This window comes from Fringilla coelebs (assembly GCF_963513975.1).
Source record: "Fringilla coelebs genome assembly, chromosome: 16".
NCBI lineage: Eukaryota > Metazoa > Chordata > Aves > Passeriformes > Fringillidae > Fringilla > Fringilla coelebs.
In genome coordinates, this window is record NC_140042.1 from 13,709,166 (window position 1) to 13,729,306 (window position 20,141).

General features: G+C 50.3%; 1 protein-coding gene across 3 annotated transcripts; it reads right to left on the reverse strand.

The window, feature by feature from the left end:
* FAM234A (family with sequence similarity 234 member A) lies at window positions 1-20,059 on the reverse strand. 3 transcript variants are annotated; one of them, XM_084216346.1, is made up of 12 exons: window positions 20,025-20,059; window positions 13,881-14,183; window positions 12,685-12,798; window positions 12,320-12,508; window positions 8,685-8,815; window positions 5,706-5,835; window positions 5,113-5,251; window positions 4,698-4,838; window positions 4,266-4,344; window positions 3,687-3,839; window positions 2,792-2,894; window positions 1-2,631 (listed from the first exon to the last, which is right to left on the reverse strand). In XM_084216346.1, exons 2-12 carry the CDS (start codon window positions 14,137-14,139, stop codon window positions 2,420-2,422), a joined length of 1,650 nt encoding a protein of 549 aa, XP_084072472.1. In that variant the 5' UTR covers window positions 14,140-14,183; window positions 20,025-20,059; the 3' UTR covers window positions 1-2,419. The 3 variants fall into 3 exon arrangements, with proteins under 3 accessions (XP_084072472.1, XP_084072474.1, XP_084072473.1); XM_084216348.1 differs by lacking the exon at window positions 20,025-20,059 and adding an exon at window positions 14,447-14,539; XM_084216347.1 differs by lacking the exon at window positions 20,025-20,059 and adding an exon at window positions 14,261-14,345.
* Between the last annotated feature and the right edge of the window lie 82 nt (window positions 20,060-20,141).

Here is a 20,141-nt window from a genome sequence, read left to right on the forward strand (position 1 = left end):
TTATTGAAACCATTCTGGTTAGAGCAAGTCCTGTACGGCACAATCTGCAATAAGTTAAAGAACCAAACCAAACAGTCTCAGTGTTAAAAACCACACTAACACATAACACAGTGATATAGCCATTGCCACCCAGCTGAGTTATTGAATCAAGGCACAAAGTCATTCATCAAATACTGCAAGAAAACAATTACACAGGAAACAAGCTGGAAACAGACTGGTTTTGTTAAGAAGGTGCTGGTTTGGCACTGATGCGTTTAATTGAGCTGCCACAGCGAAATCTGCATTTCCAAACTGTCCAGAAACATTACTGGACAACTTAAAGCCAGGAAAGCTCCTCCAAGCTGAAAATCCAGCTCACCTCAAGGAACATTCAGTGTGCCTATGGGAAGGTCAGGTCTGGGTAGGGATCTGAGAAGGGAGAGTGTGATGAGAACACAGCCCAGGCATTCCCCTTGCTCCTGGCCAGGGGAATCTCAGCAGGAAACAATCCACACCCAGCACTTAGGCTGGGCTACAGTGCAAGCCTGGGGGTGCCCTGCCCCAGCTGGCTGAAGGGCAGCCCCAATCCAGCCCTCTTATGGCTGCAACACTGGCACAGAGACCTGGGGGGCTGTCAGGCCTAAGGCGCTGAGCAGAGAGGAAACCCAAGCTGGGGGACACAGCTAAGGAACCTCCCTGCAGTCCTGGACTCCCTCAGAAAACAGCTGGTTAGAGAGGCAGAGGGGCAACCCCATCATTTTGAGCCCAGGGTGCCCTGAAGGTTATGGAGCACTCTGCAGAGAGCATCCCTGGCTTCCTGCACAGCCAGACACCCCAGGGCTGGCTCTCTTGGCTGCCCAGGATATGGGGCAGAGGGACACAGGGCTGGAAGCAGGAGGTGTCCAGGCAGCCCAGCTCCCTGTGCTGCCAGCCTGGGAGGGCTGGGGCTGTGGTGTGAGCTGGGGACAGCAGCTGCCCAGCGGCACATTCGGGCCCAGCAGGGGCTGAAGGGAAGAGCTGATGCCTGATGCTGCACATTCGCATCCTACAGTGTTTCTACACATCCCCCAGTGTCAGACTAAGCAAGGGAGGGAGGCACTGGCCAAACCCCCTCCAGCAATGCAGAGCCTGAGAGAGGTTATTTTTAGGCCTATTTTTATTTTCAGGACTGAGCAGCTGGTTCAAACTGTTTTCAAGGCTCTGCACCTTGTTTCTACAGCCTGCACTGGCACCCATCAGGACAGGGCAGAGCAAACACCTCACGGTGCTACACAGATCTCCAGGAGAAACATTTCGTCTTCACACAGCAACCTGTCCCATCCCCTCAGGGTACCAGGCTGGGCAGAGAGGAGAGTGCTTGAGTATCCTCACCCAGCATCACTTCAATTCCCAGGGCAGGGAGGCAGCACAGAGCTCCTGCCCACCTCCTGGCAGCAGGGACAGTGCTTGGAGAAGGCTCCTCTGCAGCTGCAAGGTGAATGAGCAGGGTGCTGGCACTGCCACTTGGGTACAGGGCTTCCTAGAGCAGCAATCCCAGCTCCCAGAAAAGGTTAAAGTGCAATTCTACTCAAGCCAGATCCAATGGTTCCTTAAACCTGGAGAGGTGGTGGTGGTACCTCCAGGGACCGGCCAGCCTGGGCTGAGGGTGGATCTCTCACCACGTACAAGCAGGCTGAGGGAAGTGAGGAACATTGATCCATCCATCAGGCGGGAGACCAGCTCCCTCTCAGTGCCACCAAAACTGCACAGCCTGGCTGGGAAAGAAGCAGCAGAGGACACAGACACAGGCAGGCTGGTGATTGCAGAGCAGGACACACGGGGCTGTTCTTGGGAGAAAAGGCCATTTGCTAAGTAGAATGACACTTTAACCTGTGCTTTGCTGGCCCAAGTGACACCAGACACACCACAGCCATGGCTGGGGTCACCATACATTCCCCCCCACCTACTGAAGCATGGCCCAAATCCAGGAGAGGGTAATTGCAAATCAACTTGCAGCCAAGCACCTCTCCCCAGCCAGGAGAGCTGACTCAGAAAGGAAATCTAACACCACACAGCAAACTCCACTTCCCAGACATCCAACTCCACTTCTCAGGCATCCCAGAAATCAATTCTGGCACCTCAGCAAAGCCATGTTTTCCTCCGGACACACTCCTGAGTCAGCACAGTTCTGCAGGCACAGAGGGATGGAGGGGAAAGCCCTCCTCCCTGAGCTGATGACACTTCAGTGGTGGCCAAGCACTGAAGTCCCATCAGCTCTGAGGACGGACACTCTGGCAGCTGCCCCCACAGCCTGGGTGTCCCTAGGCACTGGGGATGCTTCCCTGCCAGCCACACTTTGGTTTGTGGATGAAGAAAGGCAGCTTCCCATGGGACTCCAGGCTCTGGGCTTGTTGAGAGCATGGCTGCAGAGCAGGGCAGCCTCTCCCATTCCCCGTTCAGCTCAATCTCGGCTCTGGAATCGCATCCTGTAGAGGCGGTCCCGGACGTACTGCTCCTCGTCCCCGGGCGTGCGGCGCAGCCAGACCACCCTGCTCACTGCCACATCCTCCTTCAGCTTCCTCTTCATCAGGGACACGGGGCCTGGCCCCTCCCCGGGCTGGGGGCCCCGCAGCAGCACGTAGCAGGCGTGACGGCTCCGCTCAAACAGCGCCGCTGCAACACGGAGCACATGGAAATCCAGCCTCAGCCTCGTGTGCTGGACAGGCCACCACACCCACCACCCCCACAGGGACCAGGAGGGACCAGGAGGGACCAGGAGGGACCAGTGTCCTCCTGCAGCTCCTCACTGGAGGGCTGCAAGGAGAGGACTCACCAGTGAACGCAATGATTTGGTCGGTGCTGTTGCGGAGCTCCAACACGACATTAGTGTAGGAAGGGTGGAAAAGGTACAGCTTCTGCAGAGGAGCTCTGGGTCTCTGCAACCAACAGGACACTATCAGGACACAGACCCACACATTATCCCAGAGACAACAGCAGCACCAGGCTCAGCTATTACTCACACTGGACAGGATACACCCAGCCAGACACTTGTCTGTGTCAGCCCAGCTCAGTCTGACCAATGCCATTAGGACAAGTGCTGGGATTTTGCTTACTGCTCTCCTTCCCATCCCAAGCTTCCTGCAAATAGCTGGCCTGTCTGCTGCAGGCAGGAGACAGATTTTTGCCTCAGGACTGGGAGAGCGAGTAAGGAAAGCAGAGGAAGTTCAGCTGGTGCTTCAGCCACCTCTGAGACACAAACTGCCACCAGTGCTGCCTGTCACTGCCCCGAGCGCTCTGCAAGCAGCTGAGCTGTGCACCGAGGCTGCCTGAGGCTGCCTGGGGCACTGAGAGGATATTCACGTGGCCACAGAGATCACTGCCTGCAATGCTGCTATGGGAGGCTCCCAGGAAAACAGCAGCAACTCCAGAGGTGCCAGGCCAGAAGCCTCCCACCTCACAGACAGTGCCACACCAAGGCAGGGCAGTGACTTTGCTCACAGAGCCACCAATTTCATTTTCTCTACATTACCAGGCTGAGGATGACAAAAGCTGCCAGTGCCACCACCACCTGCAGGGACACGGCTGTGGACACAGACCTCACACCCAGTGCATGAGGCTGCAGGGTCAGTGGCACAGACGGATGGGAATACCAACACTGACAAGGGGATAACTCCACCCAGTTCTGGCCCAAAGCCTGGAGAAGAGCAGCCCTCAGCAGCAGCACTCACTGTCTCATTGCCTGGCTCCTGGTAGTCTCCCCACATGAGGAAGGCAGAGCGGTGATCTGCAGTGGGAAGGGTGGCTGGGCCAGGGCTCCCTGGTCCCGAGTTCAGCTTCAGCTCCCACTGGATTGCTCCAGATTCACTCTCAACAATCATAACCTAGCAGGGAAGAAAGAAAAGGAACTGACGACAAAGGCAGCTCAGAAGCCATGACAGAGAAGTCAGGCCAGCTGTCTCTCCTCACACTGTCTATGGGAAGAAGTATGTGACACATGGGAAGATGAGGAAATATTTGAAGCAGAGCATCACAGAGATGTGAGACCTGGGGTTGGCCACGTTAGAGTAAAATCACAAGTGTGCAGCTACTTCAAGGGGCTCAAAGTTCTGTCATTGAAGCCTCTTGCTGAGAAGAGAATTAAAGTGCCTGAGCTGGCTTCAATAACCTGTTGAAAGAGATCCTTTCACAGCTTAAAGCTTCCTAAAATCAGCCAGGGGGAACACATCCCACCAACTGTCCTTGGCTCAATTCCTGCTTGAGCTGTGAAATACAGAGAAATGGGAAGTTAAAAGGAAGAAATTTCAAACCTTCTTCCTGTTGGATCCAATTTCACTCTCCAGGACAATACCACGGCCATCAGGTTTGTAGTAACCAAGCAGAGGCTCACTGAGGGAGAGAAAGAGCAGGGACAGACCTGAACCCACCCTGATGGTTGGGCACACTTTGCTTTCCCAGTTGCCTCTATCCTCCCACACCTGCCCTGGCAAGAGACTTGACTGCCACAACACTGGGTTGGCCTGGTACCACCCCAGCTCTGAACCCAGCCACATCACAGCAGGCACAAAATGAAGAAGGAAAGCTCTGACTGAGCTCCTCTATCCTGCAGCAGCTCCCAGCATTTGAGGGGCCACAACACAATAAGCAAGATCAAGATATGACCCAGGCAAAAAAAGAATTGCATCTGCCAGGACATTGCTGTTGCTGGAAATGCCACATCTAGCCCACAGTGAGAACACTACCTCAAAACACGGGACACATTGAGGGTCCACACAGTGTGGAGATCTTTTGTGCTGATCAGTGTAGCCATCTCTGAGTCCACAACCAGGATGTTGTCCCGTGAGTTCCTAGGAACTTTTGCCAGGTAGCGAATGTCTGCAAATCTGAACAAGGACAGAGAAATGATTAAGCTTTTTAGGCCATGGATGGTTTTACTGTGAGGTTTGGACACTAAATCCAAATAGGAAACGTCAACGTGCTTTCCCTGCTTTTCTGTGAATCCCTGATGAAGCCATTAACACCAACCCTGGTCCTGAACTTTGGATGTGCTCCTAGTCCAAAATCCACATAGCTAGGAGTAAACAAAGTCCCACCAGGCCATCCTGTCAGGAACACCAGCCCCCCCACTCCACCAGTCTCCAAGACATAGCCTCACACCTGAGAAGGGATAAGAGGTGTGTGGCACGGTCAATGTTCTTCTCCAAATGAGAATCCGGCTGGAAGCTGGGAAGCTTAACTTGCACCCCAACTACTGTACTGCACAGATCTCCCAGGGAGTATGCATAGATAGACTTCTCTGTGGGGGAAAAAAAAAAAAAGACAAGAATGAGAGAGATAAGTTATCCTGCCCTTGCTCTGAACTCTACGATTTTCCAGATCTGTCAAATCAACTATATTTTTAGGGCTTGCATCATAGGGTTGTAGTGGTATTTTGAGCCTCAAGCCTGCTATTGAATGCTTTTAACATTTTATCTGTTCATAATCCAAGTGTTCCACAGTAATCATTTGCTATAAATGACTGCCTAATCCTTTCATGCTTGACATTTGTTAAATAAAATCACTACAGTACATAACAAACTGCAGTTTAAGCAGAACCCCCCCCCCCTTCTCTTGGCCCCGAACAGCTCTCTGACTAGGTGAAAGCTCCACACAGCTTGTAAGAATGCAAAACACACTGTCAGATGATGTTTACTAACCCTGATCTCAGCTACAATCACTCTTTCAGACTGAGTTCCCAAGCAGAGCTGTACCTGTGTAGAAAAGGAAGTAGGAGGAGGAGTGCAGCTGCAGCCTGACGTAGCGAGCGATGCCATCCGTCCTCAGGTTGCCCGTGGAGCCGATCTGCTGGCCAGTTTTTCCTGAATAGATGAAGACCTTCACCTACACAGGGAGGGGTTTACAGACAACAACCAACAAGGTTAAAGCTGGTACCAAACAGCAACTGAATGGGAGCAGCACAGGCTTGGATGGGAAGTCTCTCCCTGGTTTTGGAGGAGTGGGCCTGAGTTTGGTGACACCTCTGCTCTGAATTCTTCTGGAAGTTTGAAAACCACTTGCAGAACAGCCACCTGCTCTGAGAATTTGCTACCCCTGTCACCCACTCTCCTTACAGACTGAGACTGTGGAACAGCAGCCCCAGCTCTGTAAGGACAGCAAAGATCCCTGCAAGCCTAAGATGGAGATGACCTAATGCCAGCAACAATGCAGCATATGGACATGGGAAACTTGGCTTCACATGGCAGCTCTGCTAAATGTTTGAAGTGCCCTAATCTACTCCTCCTTAGGCTCATGTGAGTCCAAGAAGATAAAAGAGCTGATAGGTTTCTTTCTATTCTTTGTGCAGAGTAACAAAATCCACTAAAAACATTTCACCCAGGAGAACAAAGGTTAAAGTCAGGATCAGATTGAAATGTCTGAGCAACAGTCAGAGTATGGGGAGTGCAATGGACTTTAGGGACAAATGAAACATCTGACCAGTAGAAACAGCATCCATCAGAGATGCTGAGTCAGGCAGGAACCTTCCCTCTACCTTGAGAGGGAGGGACTGGAAAGCAAAGGAAATACAAAGGAAATCTGGAGAGTCTGGCAGGTGAAAAGGGGAGAATGAGAACACAGCTGGAGAGGGAAAACAACACATCCACCAGCTATTCCCAGCCTCCCGCACTGGGAGGAGACACACACCAGCTCTGGTAGATAGCTGCACCTTTACTGCTCCAGTGGCTGCCCTGGGACAGTGACAGCCAGGGGAATTTATTTACACAGGGAGTGAGAAACACAACATTTTCCTCACTGCACTGCCAGCCCCTCTGTGTTGCCACAGGAGATGGATCCCAAAAACCATCACATTTTCCGGGATGTGTTTGTGCTGAAGCTTGGAGCAGGTAGGGGTCAATGGAACTCTCTGGAAATGCTGCCATCTAACCCCCTGCACACAGACACTTCCACAGACTGTTCAGATCTCTATCCTTTCAACTGTAGCCCTTAATAGCAACAAAGCTCCTCTACTTGAGTGCTGAATCTCCATTCTGACCAGCCCTTTCCAAGCTGCAGAGCTCCACTCCAGCTCCTACATTTGCGTGATTCTCAAAAGAGAACATACTTTTCCTTAAGTTGGGAAAGTGCTTGCCAAATCCAGAGGGAGGAAGGGATTTCATACCAAGATAGCAAGAGAGCTAAAATGGAAAACAGATCAAAAGGCAGTCTTGCAGAACAGAGGCTACATTCAAACTTTTCTTGGCTGCCTAAGATTAAAAAAACAAAAGTCTTGAGATAACTGGGATAGCAAAAGCAAGGAGGAAAGAAAACAGAGGGAACTGTAGGAGGTGGAGAAGACAGAATTTCTGGCAACAACAATGCCTTGGACAGCAAAACCCTATTTTCTTATGGAAGACATTGGCCAAGAAGGCCAATGGCACCTGGCTTGTACCAGCCACAGTGGGGCCAGCAGGGCCAAGGAAATGCTTCTGCCCTGGTACTGGGCATTGGGGAGGCCATACCTCAACTGCTGTGTCCAGTTCTGGGCCACTCAATTCCAGAAGGACACTGAGGTGCTGGAGCAGGTCCAGGGAAGGGAACAGAGCTGGGGAAGGGTCTGGAGCACATGTCCTCTGAAGTGGAACTGAGGGAGCTGTGGGGGGCTCAGCCTGGAGAAAAGGAGGCTCAGTGGGGACCTTCTCACTCTCCCTAACTCCCTGACAGGAGGGGGAACTGGGTGGGAGTCAGGCTCTGCTCCCAGGGAACAGGGACAGGACAAGTGAAATGGCCTCAAGCTGTGCCAGGGGAGGTTCAGGTTGGACACCAGGAGGAATTTCTTCCCAGAAAGGGTTGTTAAACATTGGAAAAGGCAGCCCAGTGAGGTGGTGGAGTCACCATTGTGGGAGGTGTCCCAGGAAAGCCTGGAGGTGGCACTCAGTGCTCTGGGCCGGTGACAAGGCAAGGATCAGTCACAGGTTGGACTCAATGATCTCAGAGGTCTTTTCCAACCTTAATGATTCCATGGCTCTGGTATGAGGACATGGGGCTCCCACTGCTCCCATCAGACCCAGAGGGAGCTGTAACTTGTGTGCTTTGAACAGGACAGACTGAGCATGCAGACAATGCTGTGCCACTCCATCATGGATGTAGATGTTTTAGCAGAAAACCTGTTCTAGCTACATGAAATTCCCCCTCTCAGAAATGGGAGAAGCAATATTTGGAGGGAGATAACATGACCAGCAGCTGTTTCACTAAATGAATTCAGATCAGAATTAACCAGCACAGTGACACTGGGAAGAGCAGTGCAAAGCAGACCACAGGCAGAGAGAGGGAAGGGATCAGAAAAGGGCAGTGCTGGTACAAAAGCACTGACTGTCAGCTGTGCTTTGATCTAAGAGCCAAAGCTGTCAGGGTTTGTTCACTTCCACTTCTCTAAGCAGAGAAGCAGAAAACTGCAAGCTCATCTTGCCCCAGCTCACTCCCCAGACAGCACAGGAACATGCAGTGAGGAGAGCACACTGAAAAGGGGGAGAGATTACTGCCCAGCTCTTTGATTTATTTCATTTTTTTTAACCATAAAACACTTGTGCTGATTTGGGAGTACATCTCTGGAGGGTGGGAAAGAACCCACCCCAAACCCACAGAAACCAGAGGCCTCTGGACACTTCCTCTGAGACTACAAGGTGGAAATAAACAGCATTCCTGCCATCCTCTGTGGCAGCCACTGGGCTTATCAGAGCTTCAGGATGACATACCTGGCCTTCTTTAGTAATAAAGATTATCAGGTCCTGAACTCCATCATTATCCACATCTGGAATCACTGATAAAGGAGTCAGCACAGTATAATTAGCTCCAAAGTCACGGGGTTGCCTCCACAGAACTTCCCCTGGAACACAGTGGGAAACAGTCATTAAAAGGCATCTTAGGCTGAAAGGTTATTACTGCTCCTGCTCCAGCCCATCAGCAGCACAAACCAGCCACATTTATGCTGATCATGGGGTGCTTCCTTGCTTTTCTGCATTCCCAATGAATCCCGGTATCCACGGTTTCATCTTACGCTGGAAAGCAATCCAGCTGCCTGCAGGAATGCACCCAAACACCCTGGCACAAAGAACAGCTTGCTTCCCTTGTGCCTTTGGTTAACAAGCTTCCCAGCATGTTCATGGCATGGAGAAGCCTTTGCTGTGATCTAAATCCCTGCTGCTGTGCACTTAAATCTGCACAGACATTCTGAGACCATAAAGCAGCTGAATTCTGACCAGTGCTGCTGCAACTCCTGGCAGAACCTTTTTTGCTGCAACTTGTTCCTGCAGATGTTTCCCCACTGACATGACAAGCCACAGCTCAGGCCATATCCCACCTCTCCCTTGTTTGAAGAAAACACACACCCCAAACTTATTTGTAAACTGAGGTAACAAATATCTACTTTTTAAAAAAACAGGGGGGTGGCTGGTGTTGGTTTCTCTTCAACAGCTCCAGACCAGTTGAGTGGCTCTATCCATCCATTGTCCACAGCTGTGGGCCACTTTCCAGTCACTGACCAGTGGAATTTGCAGTGGAATCTGGCAGGGAGGACACTGCTGGGGGTTTTTCTTTCTAATGAACACTTCAATGTCTGATTAGGTGCTCCCAGGGCAAATGTTTACCCTCCCCTTTACCCAGCATCACACACAGCAATTATCATTTCAGGAATGCAAAGTAATCATCTGCTCTTTGTCAGGAAGGCAGCTGGACTGAAAGCCAAGGAATTACTACTTGATGCTGTCTGCAATAATTTAAGGCAGGCTGTATTTCTAGTAGAATTGCTCCAAAGCTTTTACTGCAAAGCTGAAAAAACCACTTGGATTTGTTACTATGACAACAGATGTGAAGTGAAGAGAGCAGATTTCCTAATTTCCGTAGGAAATCATGGGAAGGCAAAGAATTTTGCCTTCGAAGAAAATAAGCAGGCAGAGGAAGAAGAGAAGTTTTAAATTACCACATTCTAGCTTCAGGACTGTCCAAAGGTACAAGAGTGAGACCAGGCTAATGAAATTCACTTGTCAGTGAATTTCTAGGCTCTAATTTTCCAGGCTCTAATCTTTGGTGGTTAGACAGCTGACAGAGCTGGGGAGAAAATATCTTATTCTCTTAAAAGAACAGTCTGAGTTAATAGAAACACCAAGCACTTGAGAAGTTTTCCATGCTGTAACCCAGCCCAGAGAGAGCACAGAAAGCAGCTCTCTCCTGCTCCATCAGCAGGAGATGGGACTGTCATGTCTGACATCTGCAGTGCCACGGCGCTTCCTCAGAGCCCGGGGTCACAGCAAGAGGAGCCAAGATGGAAATCAGGCAAATGCCTAGACTGCAAATCTAACCTGGGTGAAAGGGCTGGATTCTTCTGGTCTGGAAGGAATAATAAAATCAGAACTCAGAAGACTGAGCTCAGCTCTCACTTCAAGCAGACCCAGAGGACACAGAGAGTTTTCTCCCTGTCAGATGTTCTCCAGGTTGGAGTTCTGGTTTATTTATTTAGTGATTTCTCAGAAGCAGTTCCATCATCTGATCATCATGGTGCCCTTTCTGCCCAAACCCTCAGGAGACCAGAACCACCCACAGGGCTCACTGCTCAGGCTGCTGGAGGATCAGATGAAGAGAGAAGGTGCAACAAAATTCTTACTCCTGTCCTCTTTCTTGAGACTCTGCCTCAGGCTATGGCAGAGATGGAATAATGCACAGCTACAAAGACTTTTGCTTTGACCTGGAACAGTTAATCTTAAGCTCCTATGTGTCCCAGTTTGCTGGTAAGATAAACATGCAGGAATGTTAGATGTCCCACACAAACAGGAGCATGCACTCCTACACTCCCCTTCCTGCCCACTCTGGTCACTCCTTGTGGCAATGAAGAAAGCAGGACTTAACACAACTTCAACTGATAAAAAAACCACTAACTTTATCAGCATTTAAAGATCAAAACCACATCAGACACATTCAGATGATAATCTGCCTATCTCTCCTTCAATCTTCCTACAGGCAGGGGCTAGACAGCCTGAGAGCCCTGGAATCTCACCAAATCCTCCATGATGATGAATCATTAACAGCTAAAGATTTCGCTGGCTACTGTTTTTAGCACACTGTGATGTAAGTTAGACTTTGCCTCTTTGAATACATTTAGCCTATTTAAATACATTTTATTCTGCTCTGCCCTCCTAACCCCCAGTCAGCTAAGCTCAGAAACCATTTTTAACCTACTTAATAGCAAAAAGGCATTAAATACATAAACTCCTGGGTTACTCGCTTTTCTATCTGATGCATTTTTTCCTCTCTTGCTTTGAAGTTATCTATGGAATGTTTTCTTCCCATATTGCTGTGACCTGTAGCTTAGCCTGGCTCCTTCTCTCCACGCTTGCCTTTATGGCTGTCTTTAGTTACAAGACTTTGGCTCTACAGCCAACTTTCTACACTTTGACCTGAAAGTACCTACTTCATTAATAGTCTAAAAATAACCTGTGCTAAAGCCTACACATAAGGGAAATGGTGATAAGAGGTCTCTGCTGGTACAGAAACTTTCTAGCTCTGTGTATCTACACTTCCATCCATACATTAGAAATTAAAAGCTACACCTGATTTTCCTCAGATTCCTCAGAGCTGTACCTCTTGCTATTTCTTTTTTCCAATTTTTGGAAAACGGGGTGTGAGGGGTTTAATACCAGATACAAAGGATGGGATCCTAGGGAGATACTGTTTAGACCTTTGAAACAGTGACCTCCAAAATGGAAATGTATTTCAGGCTTCACCAGCAAGGAGGGTTCAAGGTGCAGCAGATGATCACTGTTCCTAAAGTAGTACAGGCACTCCCTACCCCCACCCACGTCAGGCAAGATGATGATGATGAATTTCTCCATCTCTAAGTTTAGAAAGGAAGAAATCTTTCCAGAGGAACTAGGCAGAATTGTAGACTACTGAAACAGACTGGCAAGCACTTATCCTAAGTGCTCTCCTTGACAACTTTAAAATCATAAATGCCTGGAACTCCCACTCCTCCTGCCACAGCAGGCACTCCTGGCACACACAGACAAATAACTGGGAAACGTTGCAGGTGCAGGTTTGTGTCTAACCCTGGGGAGTATAAGGCAACACAGCTAGTGACTGCTCCTCCTATTTCAAAAGCTCTTGGAACACTGGTCTTACGAAACAGTGGCTGGCACAAACCCCCACCAAACCTTTGGAACAGCAAGGCTGAGAGCACGCGCTCCTCAACGCCCAGCAAGCAGCTCTGGCAAGGCTTCCAAGACAATAAATACCCAGTGCCCATTGTTCACGTCACACTGACATCCTCCCTGGAGGCCACCAGGTGAGGAAAACAAGTGGCCCATCCCCAGTGTGGCAGCAGGGCTCTGCAGGCACTCACCTGTGTTCAGGCTGACTGCTCTAAGGGACAGTGGCTTCCCCACCACGAGGCAGCCCGGGGTCGCTGCCGCGCCCAGCTGCTGGATGCCACACTGCAGCCACTGCACGTCCTCTGCAGCTGGGCTCTCCCAGAGCACGCTGCCATTCCTGCCAGACACTGCAGCGATGAAGGCACAGGGAGACGGCAGCCCTGGGGACAAGAGGGATCAGAGGGAGCTGCCCCTGCACCCACCTTTGCTGCCCTGTACCACCCAGGAGCTGGGACTCACCCAGCTCCTCTCCCCACCCAGCTTTCTCTCCCAGTCACTGGCTGGAACTGGAAGAGAAAGGACAGCCCTTACTAGAAGCTGGTTTTGGATCAGGTACCTTCATCCAGACAGGACATGTTGAATCTGCTGCTGTAGCTGGATTTGAAAGCAAAGAGCACATCTTGTACTTTGTCTTCACTCACATCATCTATAGCAAGGAATGGGTAGGGCACTGCAAGAGAACACAAGCCAGGCTCTGGTGAGGATTTCCTTAGCCCACAGCAGAGAAAGTTGGAGCAAAACACAAATTCCTAGAGACCTACTCACTGCCTCCATCCTGGACAGTGTAACATCAGGACAAATTGGCTTTTATATTAAAAAAAAATCACGTACACAAGTACCAAGGACAGGAAGTTAGTGCCAAACAATTTTTTCAATTTGCTATTCCCCAGAGGATGTCTTTTTTAAGAGGCAAGCAGCCAGAATTTGAACTATGCTGAACAAAGAACAACTGTGATCTTGGAGTGCAGCTGCTATTCTCAAAGTATAAAGAAGCCCTACCCAAGCCCCACAAAACCCACATACTCCATATTTCTATCAGCTAAAAGCAGCTTTCCTAAGCTCAGAGTAGCAGCACCTGGGGTGTCTGCAGCACCACACGCAGCTCAGTCCCTGCTGTGAGCACTATCTCTGCATTTACAGCACATCCAGCACAACCTACTGCACACAAGATTAAAGAAAAGCTCTCCCAGAAACGACTGCAGAGCCACTGGGGAGCAGGACCCAGGCTGAAGAGCCAACTAAAGCAACCAGAATAAAAATAGCTATAATAACTACAGAGCAATTTATTAAAAAAACAAGACGGAATTATTCTTCTTCCCTTCCTGTTGGCCTTGGGGAAAAGGGAGAAAGTCAAAGTGACAGAGGAAAAAATGCCTAATTGCCTCCAACCTCAGCTCGAACTCCAAAAGAACATTTTAAAGAGCAAGCTCCAACAGAGGTTTATTCCCAGATATCCTTTCTTTTCTTTTTTTTTTTTTTTTTGTGATTGAGGCCAGCCTGCTACCTTGTTACCACTTCATTGCAGAATCTAATTTCTCCACTAGATCCTGTAAACACCTCCTGGAAGGCCACTCCAATTATGATGGGCCATTGCTTATCCAGGTCAGGTATTCACAGCTCTGGCTCCCAAGGGCTGCATCCCTGCAGGTCTGGCTCCATGCTGTGCTTAGGTAGAGCCCCACAACCCAAATCCGTGGCACAGAAAGGAAAAGGACTCTTAGGTAAGTATTTATCCTGCTACAGCAAGCTCACCTGTGTTGTTGAAGTACTGGAACCATGTTCTTTCTGAAACTGGCCTCTCTGGACAGGGAATGATGAAGGAGAAAGCAAACACAATGATCAGGCAGAGGAAGAGGGAGATGAAGAAGGCAGCAGTGCGCCAGCGGGACAGCCGGGACAGCCCCGAGGACTTGACAATCCTCCTCTCCACGTAGTGCTCATGGTTCTCCTGAGCTTTTACATCCTCGGTCTTCAGAGGGTGGATCTCAGCTTCTGAGTCCTTGTTATCCATCACAGCTCATTCATCGGTGTTCACACACCCTTCTCCTCCTTCACCTGCAACAATGAAAAAAGAAGTTAAAATACATTTTGAAATATATTTTAAAAACACCTATTAAAATATTCTGTTATACCTGATAGTCACACTGGAAACATTTAATGGGAGGTGAGAAAAGCAGTGTACTGTCACAGAACTAGATACAACACAATCTGGTGCTGGAGGTCTCCCACACAGAGTTCATGGAATGCAGGAACAGCACCAATTCTTCCCCAGAGGAGGAAATCAGCTCTGCTAGAGCTGGACAAAGAAGGCTACAGACCCCACACAGAAAGGACTGACTGGTCTGCAGGTCTCCCTCAAGAAAAACACCCCAAAAGCTCCTTTTGTTGCAAAGACTTGTTGCCACCTCCCGTGTTTGTCAGCCTGGCTCCCAGCTGGAGAGGTGAAAGGAAACACTTGTGACCTTTATATCCCAACATAAGGCTGTTCTCCACTGTAATGTGCACTTGAGCTTCCCCAGGAGAGAGAGAAACAAACATCAGAGTATTCTGTATAGGAGCAAACCAAAGCTCTTCAACTCCTGCTTACATGAGAAACCACCAGCTAAGTTCAGCACCCCCAGCCCTGCAGAAGGCCAAGGAGTGATGACTTCCCTCCCCAGAGAAAAAACAAGGCAGGAGTTGAGACTAAAATCAGGCAAATCTGATTTCATCAGACTGGAAGAGTTAACAACTGCTATTTTAGCTTCTCCTGCTATAAATCATAACCTTGGGCTACAACTACAATAAACAGAGGGGTTCTGTGCTAATTTGCTATAAAAAGTGGGGGAAAGAGCCCTAGTCAATTAGAGGAGCCTGTAAGTCATTACCCACAAGAACAGTAAAAATCCATGGTTTATACAGATTCTCTGATAGTGCTTCTTTAAAAAAAATACCACAAGGGAAGAAATAAAGAATAACACATTCCAGTAGGCTTGGAAAAAGCTGCTTGACAGTGTTATGAAAAGTTATATCAGAGCAAATAACCACAACAACCGAGCCAATTTTCCATGACTGTGCCCCAGCAGTCACGTGTCTGGGTTGTCCACTGCAGCCTTTACTTCCCCAGCAGAAAAGAGCTTAAAGTCAGCACCAAAACAGTGCAGAGCATGGGATTTCAACAGCAACAGGGCTCACTGTGTCTCACGTTTCTACCCAAGCTCATTTACAGGTTCTGTGAAACACAAGATGAGTCACCCTGGGGAGGCTCAGCTCCTTCAAGCAGCTGTGGCTCCCCAGGCTGTCCCTGTCCCACTGCAGAGGCCTCTTCTCTTCTGGGTACAAATCACAGGGGGACAGATCCATGGCAAGGCAATCCTGAGGCACAGAATCAGCAGGTCAGCCTGGCACTGTCAACCCTTTAACCTCAGAGCCTGCTGGACTTAAAAGCACTTACTCCCACTTGAGCACTCTGGCATTTGTTCTACATCAAATACAGGATCTCACTCCAGATAATTTAATTCAACCTGCACAACACCATGCAAACAAATCAATAATGCAAAAGTTGCATCTTATTGCAAAGGTCTTACTCCAAGGACTTCATCTGCCCTTCTCATCAGCCCACCAGCCACACCAGGGACACCTACACGAGCCTGGCTGTTCCCAGACCAACAGCAGGCACCTGATGGGTAGGAAGGCTCCAGATGGAAAGGGGAACAACAGATCAAGTGGTGCTTTCAGCCTCTGTTCTGAGCTGAGCATTGCTCTTTTAGTGTAGCAGGCCTTGAGCAGGTTCAAGGTACAAGACTTCAGGCTCAGGCTGAGCAAATTATTTACTGGCAAGAGGAGCCATGGTCACAGAGATGGGGACAGTGGCAGGAGTGAGTTGTGTGACCTCCCCTGTGCTGGGGCAGCTGGCTCATGTGTCCCTGGAGTGCCCATCTCCAGCAGCATGGAGAGGGGGATCCTCTCACAGCCAGCACCCACAGCATGGGCTGCAACAAGGCTCCAGCACGATCCCACCAGCCTCACCAGCAGAACCTCCACAGCCTCCCAGTATAGAGCTGGGAAAGATCCAGGGCACACCAGCACCCATGAGACTTCCCAAAAGGAACCAAACCCAGGGTTCTCCCCTCTCTGTCCAAAAGGGGCACCACCTAACACAGCACTGATGGCATATTTTTATGACTCACTATAAATCTCAGCACTGTCATCTAGCCTGGGATGAGAACACTAAAAAAGCAGTAATTATCCTGACAACCCCAGTAATTCCCCTCTTTTCTGCAGTGATGACCCCACGGAGACACCGAGCACAAAGAGCCCTCAATGCCTTTAAAGCAATTCTCTCTCTTTTCTTTCAGGGTTTGAATAATGCCCTCGGCACCCCTGCCAGAGCAGAGGCGGTGCCAGAACGAGGACCACGAAGGTCAATGGCCAAGACTCAAACAATGCAGGAAATCCCAGGGCCTGCTGCTGCCAAAGTACATGCTGGCAGCATGTGGAATGGCCTGAGCTCAACAACAAAGAGGGCTGCTAATCAGTTTAATTGAAGACAAGCAGAAAATGATAGCCTGCATCTGAGATGGTTTTACTGTCCTCTAGCAGCTGACATCTTGTCTCCTGCTGGAAGAGGACACAAAATAACTCAGCTGGGAAGTTCAACACATTCCTTTCAGGGCAGCAGTGACGGGATTTTGTGTTGCTGCAGTGTGTGACACACACCACCTGCAGCAGATCAGGATACAGGAGAAAACATGGGAGAAAGACCCTTGTAGAATGAGAAAAAATTAGAAAACACAAGTGACAAACCCAAACAGAACCCACACAGGCCAGGGAGTGCGGCAGCACAGGCAGGATCTCAGACTCAGCTTTAAAGGCTGCTTTCCCCAGCCATGGGATAAGCTGGGAGCAGTCCCCAGCCCAAGCTGAGGAGGAACAAACACCCCTTCCTGTACCACAGTAACAAGGACAGGACAAACACAGCTGTACTCACCTCCACTGTCCTGTTTCCTGAAGCCACAGTGCAGATTTACAGATCTAATCTGCCTCAAGCCAGCAACTCTTGCACAGCTAAACCCAAGGGACCAACCATCAGCAGCAGTCAGACAGAACTGCCTGACAAGCACAGAGAACCACAGACAGTCAGGTGGATGGAGACTGGTGACAGAAACCATTTAAGGATCTGTGCATTGGAAAGGTTTAACTCATTTTCCACTCATAAAACACCAAACCACAGCATCTGGAATGTCACCAGGCACCAGTTCTTCCCAGAAAATTTCTAGCAATATACTGTAACTTAGATTTGATGTTCAAGACATTTTTGTCTTCCACAGAATGATGAAATCAGGTTCTGACTGGACATTTTAGGAACACAAACACATCATTTGGCTGGTTTGGATCTTTGTAGTTGGTTACTTCAAGCACCTCAGAGGTTTCCTTCCTGTCAGCCAGAAATTGTTGAAGCCCCAAGCTGCAATCAATAAAGACACAACAGCCAGGTTTTGCTCTAAATAAGATGCAACATTCCCATCACAGCTATTTTCCATGAGCAGACTGCTGGGTTTTGATCCCATGCACACTGTGACACTGCAGAAAGCTCACTGGGCTGTGACATTCAGTCACACTCACCTGCTGTGACATTCAGTCTCGGGTCATTTGTTCCTTTTTCTGCAGTCCCACTTATATCAGGACAAGAAGAAATAACATGTAAGATTTCCCAAAATGAGCTTTGCTCTCCCAAAGACACTCAGGCTGCATGCTGCACTCAAGCTTATCATTTTGCTGGGTCAGCTCACAGTTCTTTCCTGACTGGCCAAAGGCTGGCTGGGGACACTGACCTGAGGAGACCATCCCTGTCTGACAGGACACCTCTGCTCCTGGCATGTCCCTAGGGCCTTTCTAAGGACACAGCTTGTAATCCAAACCCCACCAATGAGACTGGTGTGACCCTGGCACAGGTTTCCCAGAGAATCTGTGGCTGCCCCATCCCTGGAAGTGTACAAGGCTGGGTTGGACAGGGCTTGGAGCAGCCTGGGATAGTGGAGGATGTCCCTGCCCACAGCAGGGGTGGAATGAGATGAGCCTTAAGGTCCCTTCCAAATTAAACCATTCTGGGATTCTCCTCCTGGAGCTGTCCTCAGGTTCTTCTGAAATGTCATTGAACCCTCCAGTGCAGACACAGCACACACCACAGAGCACTCACAGCAAGGGAACCACCTTTGACATCTGTCATTTATAGGAGAAAACTCCTATCCAAGACAGTTTTCACTACAGACAGGAGCTCAAATACAGAAACTCAAACTGTTCAGGGAAGAGCAAAACAAAACCCAGTCTTATTTCCAAGGGAAGATTATTTCCATGGGAAGATCAAAATTCCAAGATGAAGAACAGCATTAAAGCTGCATGGAACTGATTACAGGACAGGCCAGTAATAACAACTGTGCTGAAGAAACACCAGCCATTTATCATCCCTGGGCTTACAAGCTCCACTGCACCCAAGCCACTCCTCTCACCAACTGTGGCAGATCCCTTGTGCCAGCTCCAAGGGCAGCTGTCAGCAGGGTGCTTGAACCTCCCAAATCACAGACACCCCCACCTCACCCACAGGGCTCCCCTCCTGCCTCAGAAGCACAGTGGCATCCCTCACTGCCAGAGACTGAGCACACAAGGGACTCTGGAGAGATCTCTGTGCATGAAAACAGCCTGGAAAATGATGTGGTCATTTCATGTGGATTTATTAAAAAAAAAAAAAAAGTATCTTTTCTAGGTGGGGCACTCACTCCACAGGTCAGAATTCCATGCTGCCTCCTCCACAGCCTGGAGAGATTTATGGCAGGGTGAATGGAGTGTTCAAAGGCCAGGTTGGATGGGGCTTGAAGCAACCTGGTCCAGTAGAAGGTGTCCCTGCCCATGGGGCAAGATAACCTTTATGGTCCCTTCTAACCAAAACCATTCTATGATTCTATGAAACAACAGCCTTCCTCCAGATGCTGCTGTCCTTCACAGCCACCTTCAAGAGAAACCACTTTTCTCTCCCCAGAAATGGAATTTTTCTTTCTGCCACTTACACACACAAACAGAGCAAAGCTCCCTCATCACACATCCATCCCTGAGGAGCCCTTGAGCTCCACAGGCAGCCCAATCCTGCCCTGGTACATGGAAGGGCTGGCTCCAGTCCCTCCCGGCAGGACAGGCTGCCCCTCTCTCTCCCAGCTGTGACACAAGATGTTTCTGCTTTACAAAATAAGGAGAAAAAACTGGATATGAGGTCGGAGTTGAACACATTGCAATGTTTTTCTTTCAGCAAGAAGCTCTGCAATTCACAGCTGCAAACCAGGCTTGTGGGCTCCCGAGGGGAAGGGGAACAGGGCTTTAACCCCGTGCAGGAGGAGCGCGACTGTGCTGGGCCCTGCAGCGGTGAGGGGCTCGCTCTGACTGAAGCCCAGCCCCGCGGTCCCAGCGGCTGCGTCAGCAGCTCCCCAGGAGCCCTCAGAGCCGCCAGCCGCGGGATAAAGGAGCTCGGGTCACAGGGAGCAACCTGGGCCTTGGAAGAAAGGATTCAATTCCTCCCCAGGCTTCTCGCTGTGGTGTGGGGGCACTTCTGGAGCTGCTCAAGGCGGACAGCAAACCCCGCCGGGCGGGCAGCGAGCGCTGACAGCCGCGGGCTCTCACCGCCCGGCCCCGCGGCTGCACCGGGCCCAGCGCTGCCGCTGCCAGCCCCACGCTGGGGGACGCTTCGGGAGCCGGCTCCGCTCCCCGAACACCCGATGACAGCGCGGGGACGCGGCCCGGGGACAAGGCCGTGCTCTCGGTGCGCGCCCACGAAGCGTCAGGAGCCCATCGTGCGCCGGGAGCGGCCCAGGGCACCCCCCGGGTCCCCCCGGCCCGGCCCGGCCCCCGCCCGCCCCGCTCCGCACTCACCCCGCGCCGCCGCCGCCGCCGTCACTTCCGCCTCCATCCCCCGCTCCGCCCGGCGGAAGTGACGTCACTGCACGGGGAGCGCTTCCGCTCGGTGCGGCGGGGCCTGGCCCGGCCCGG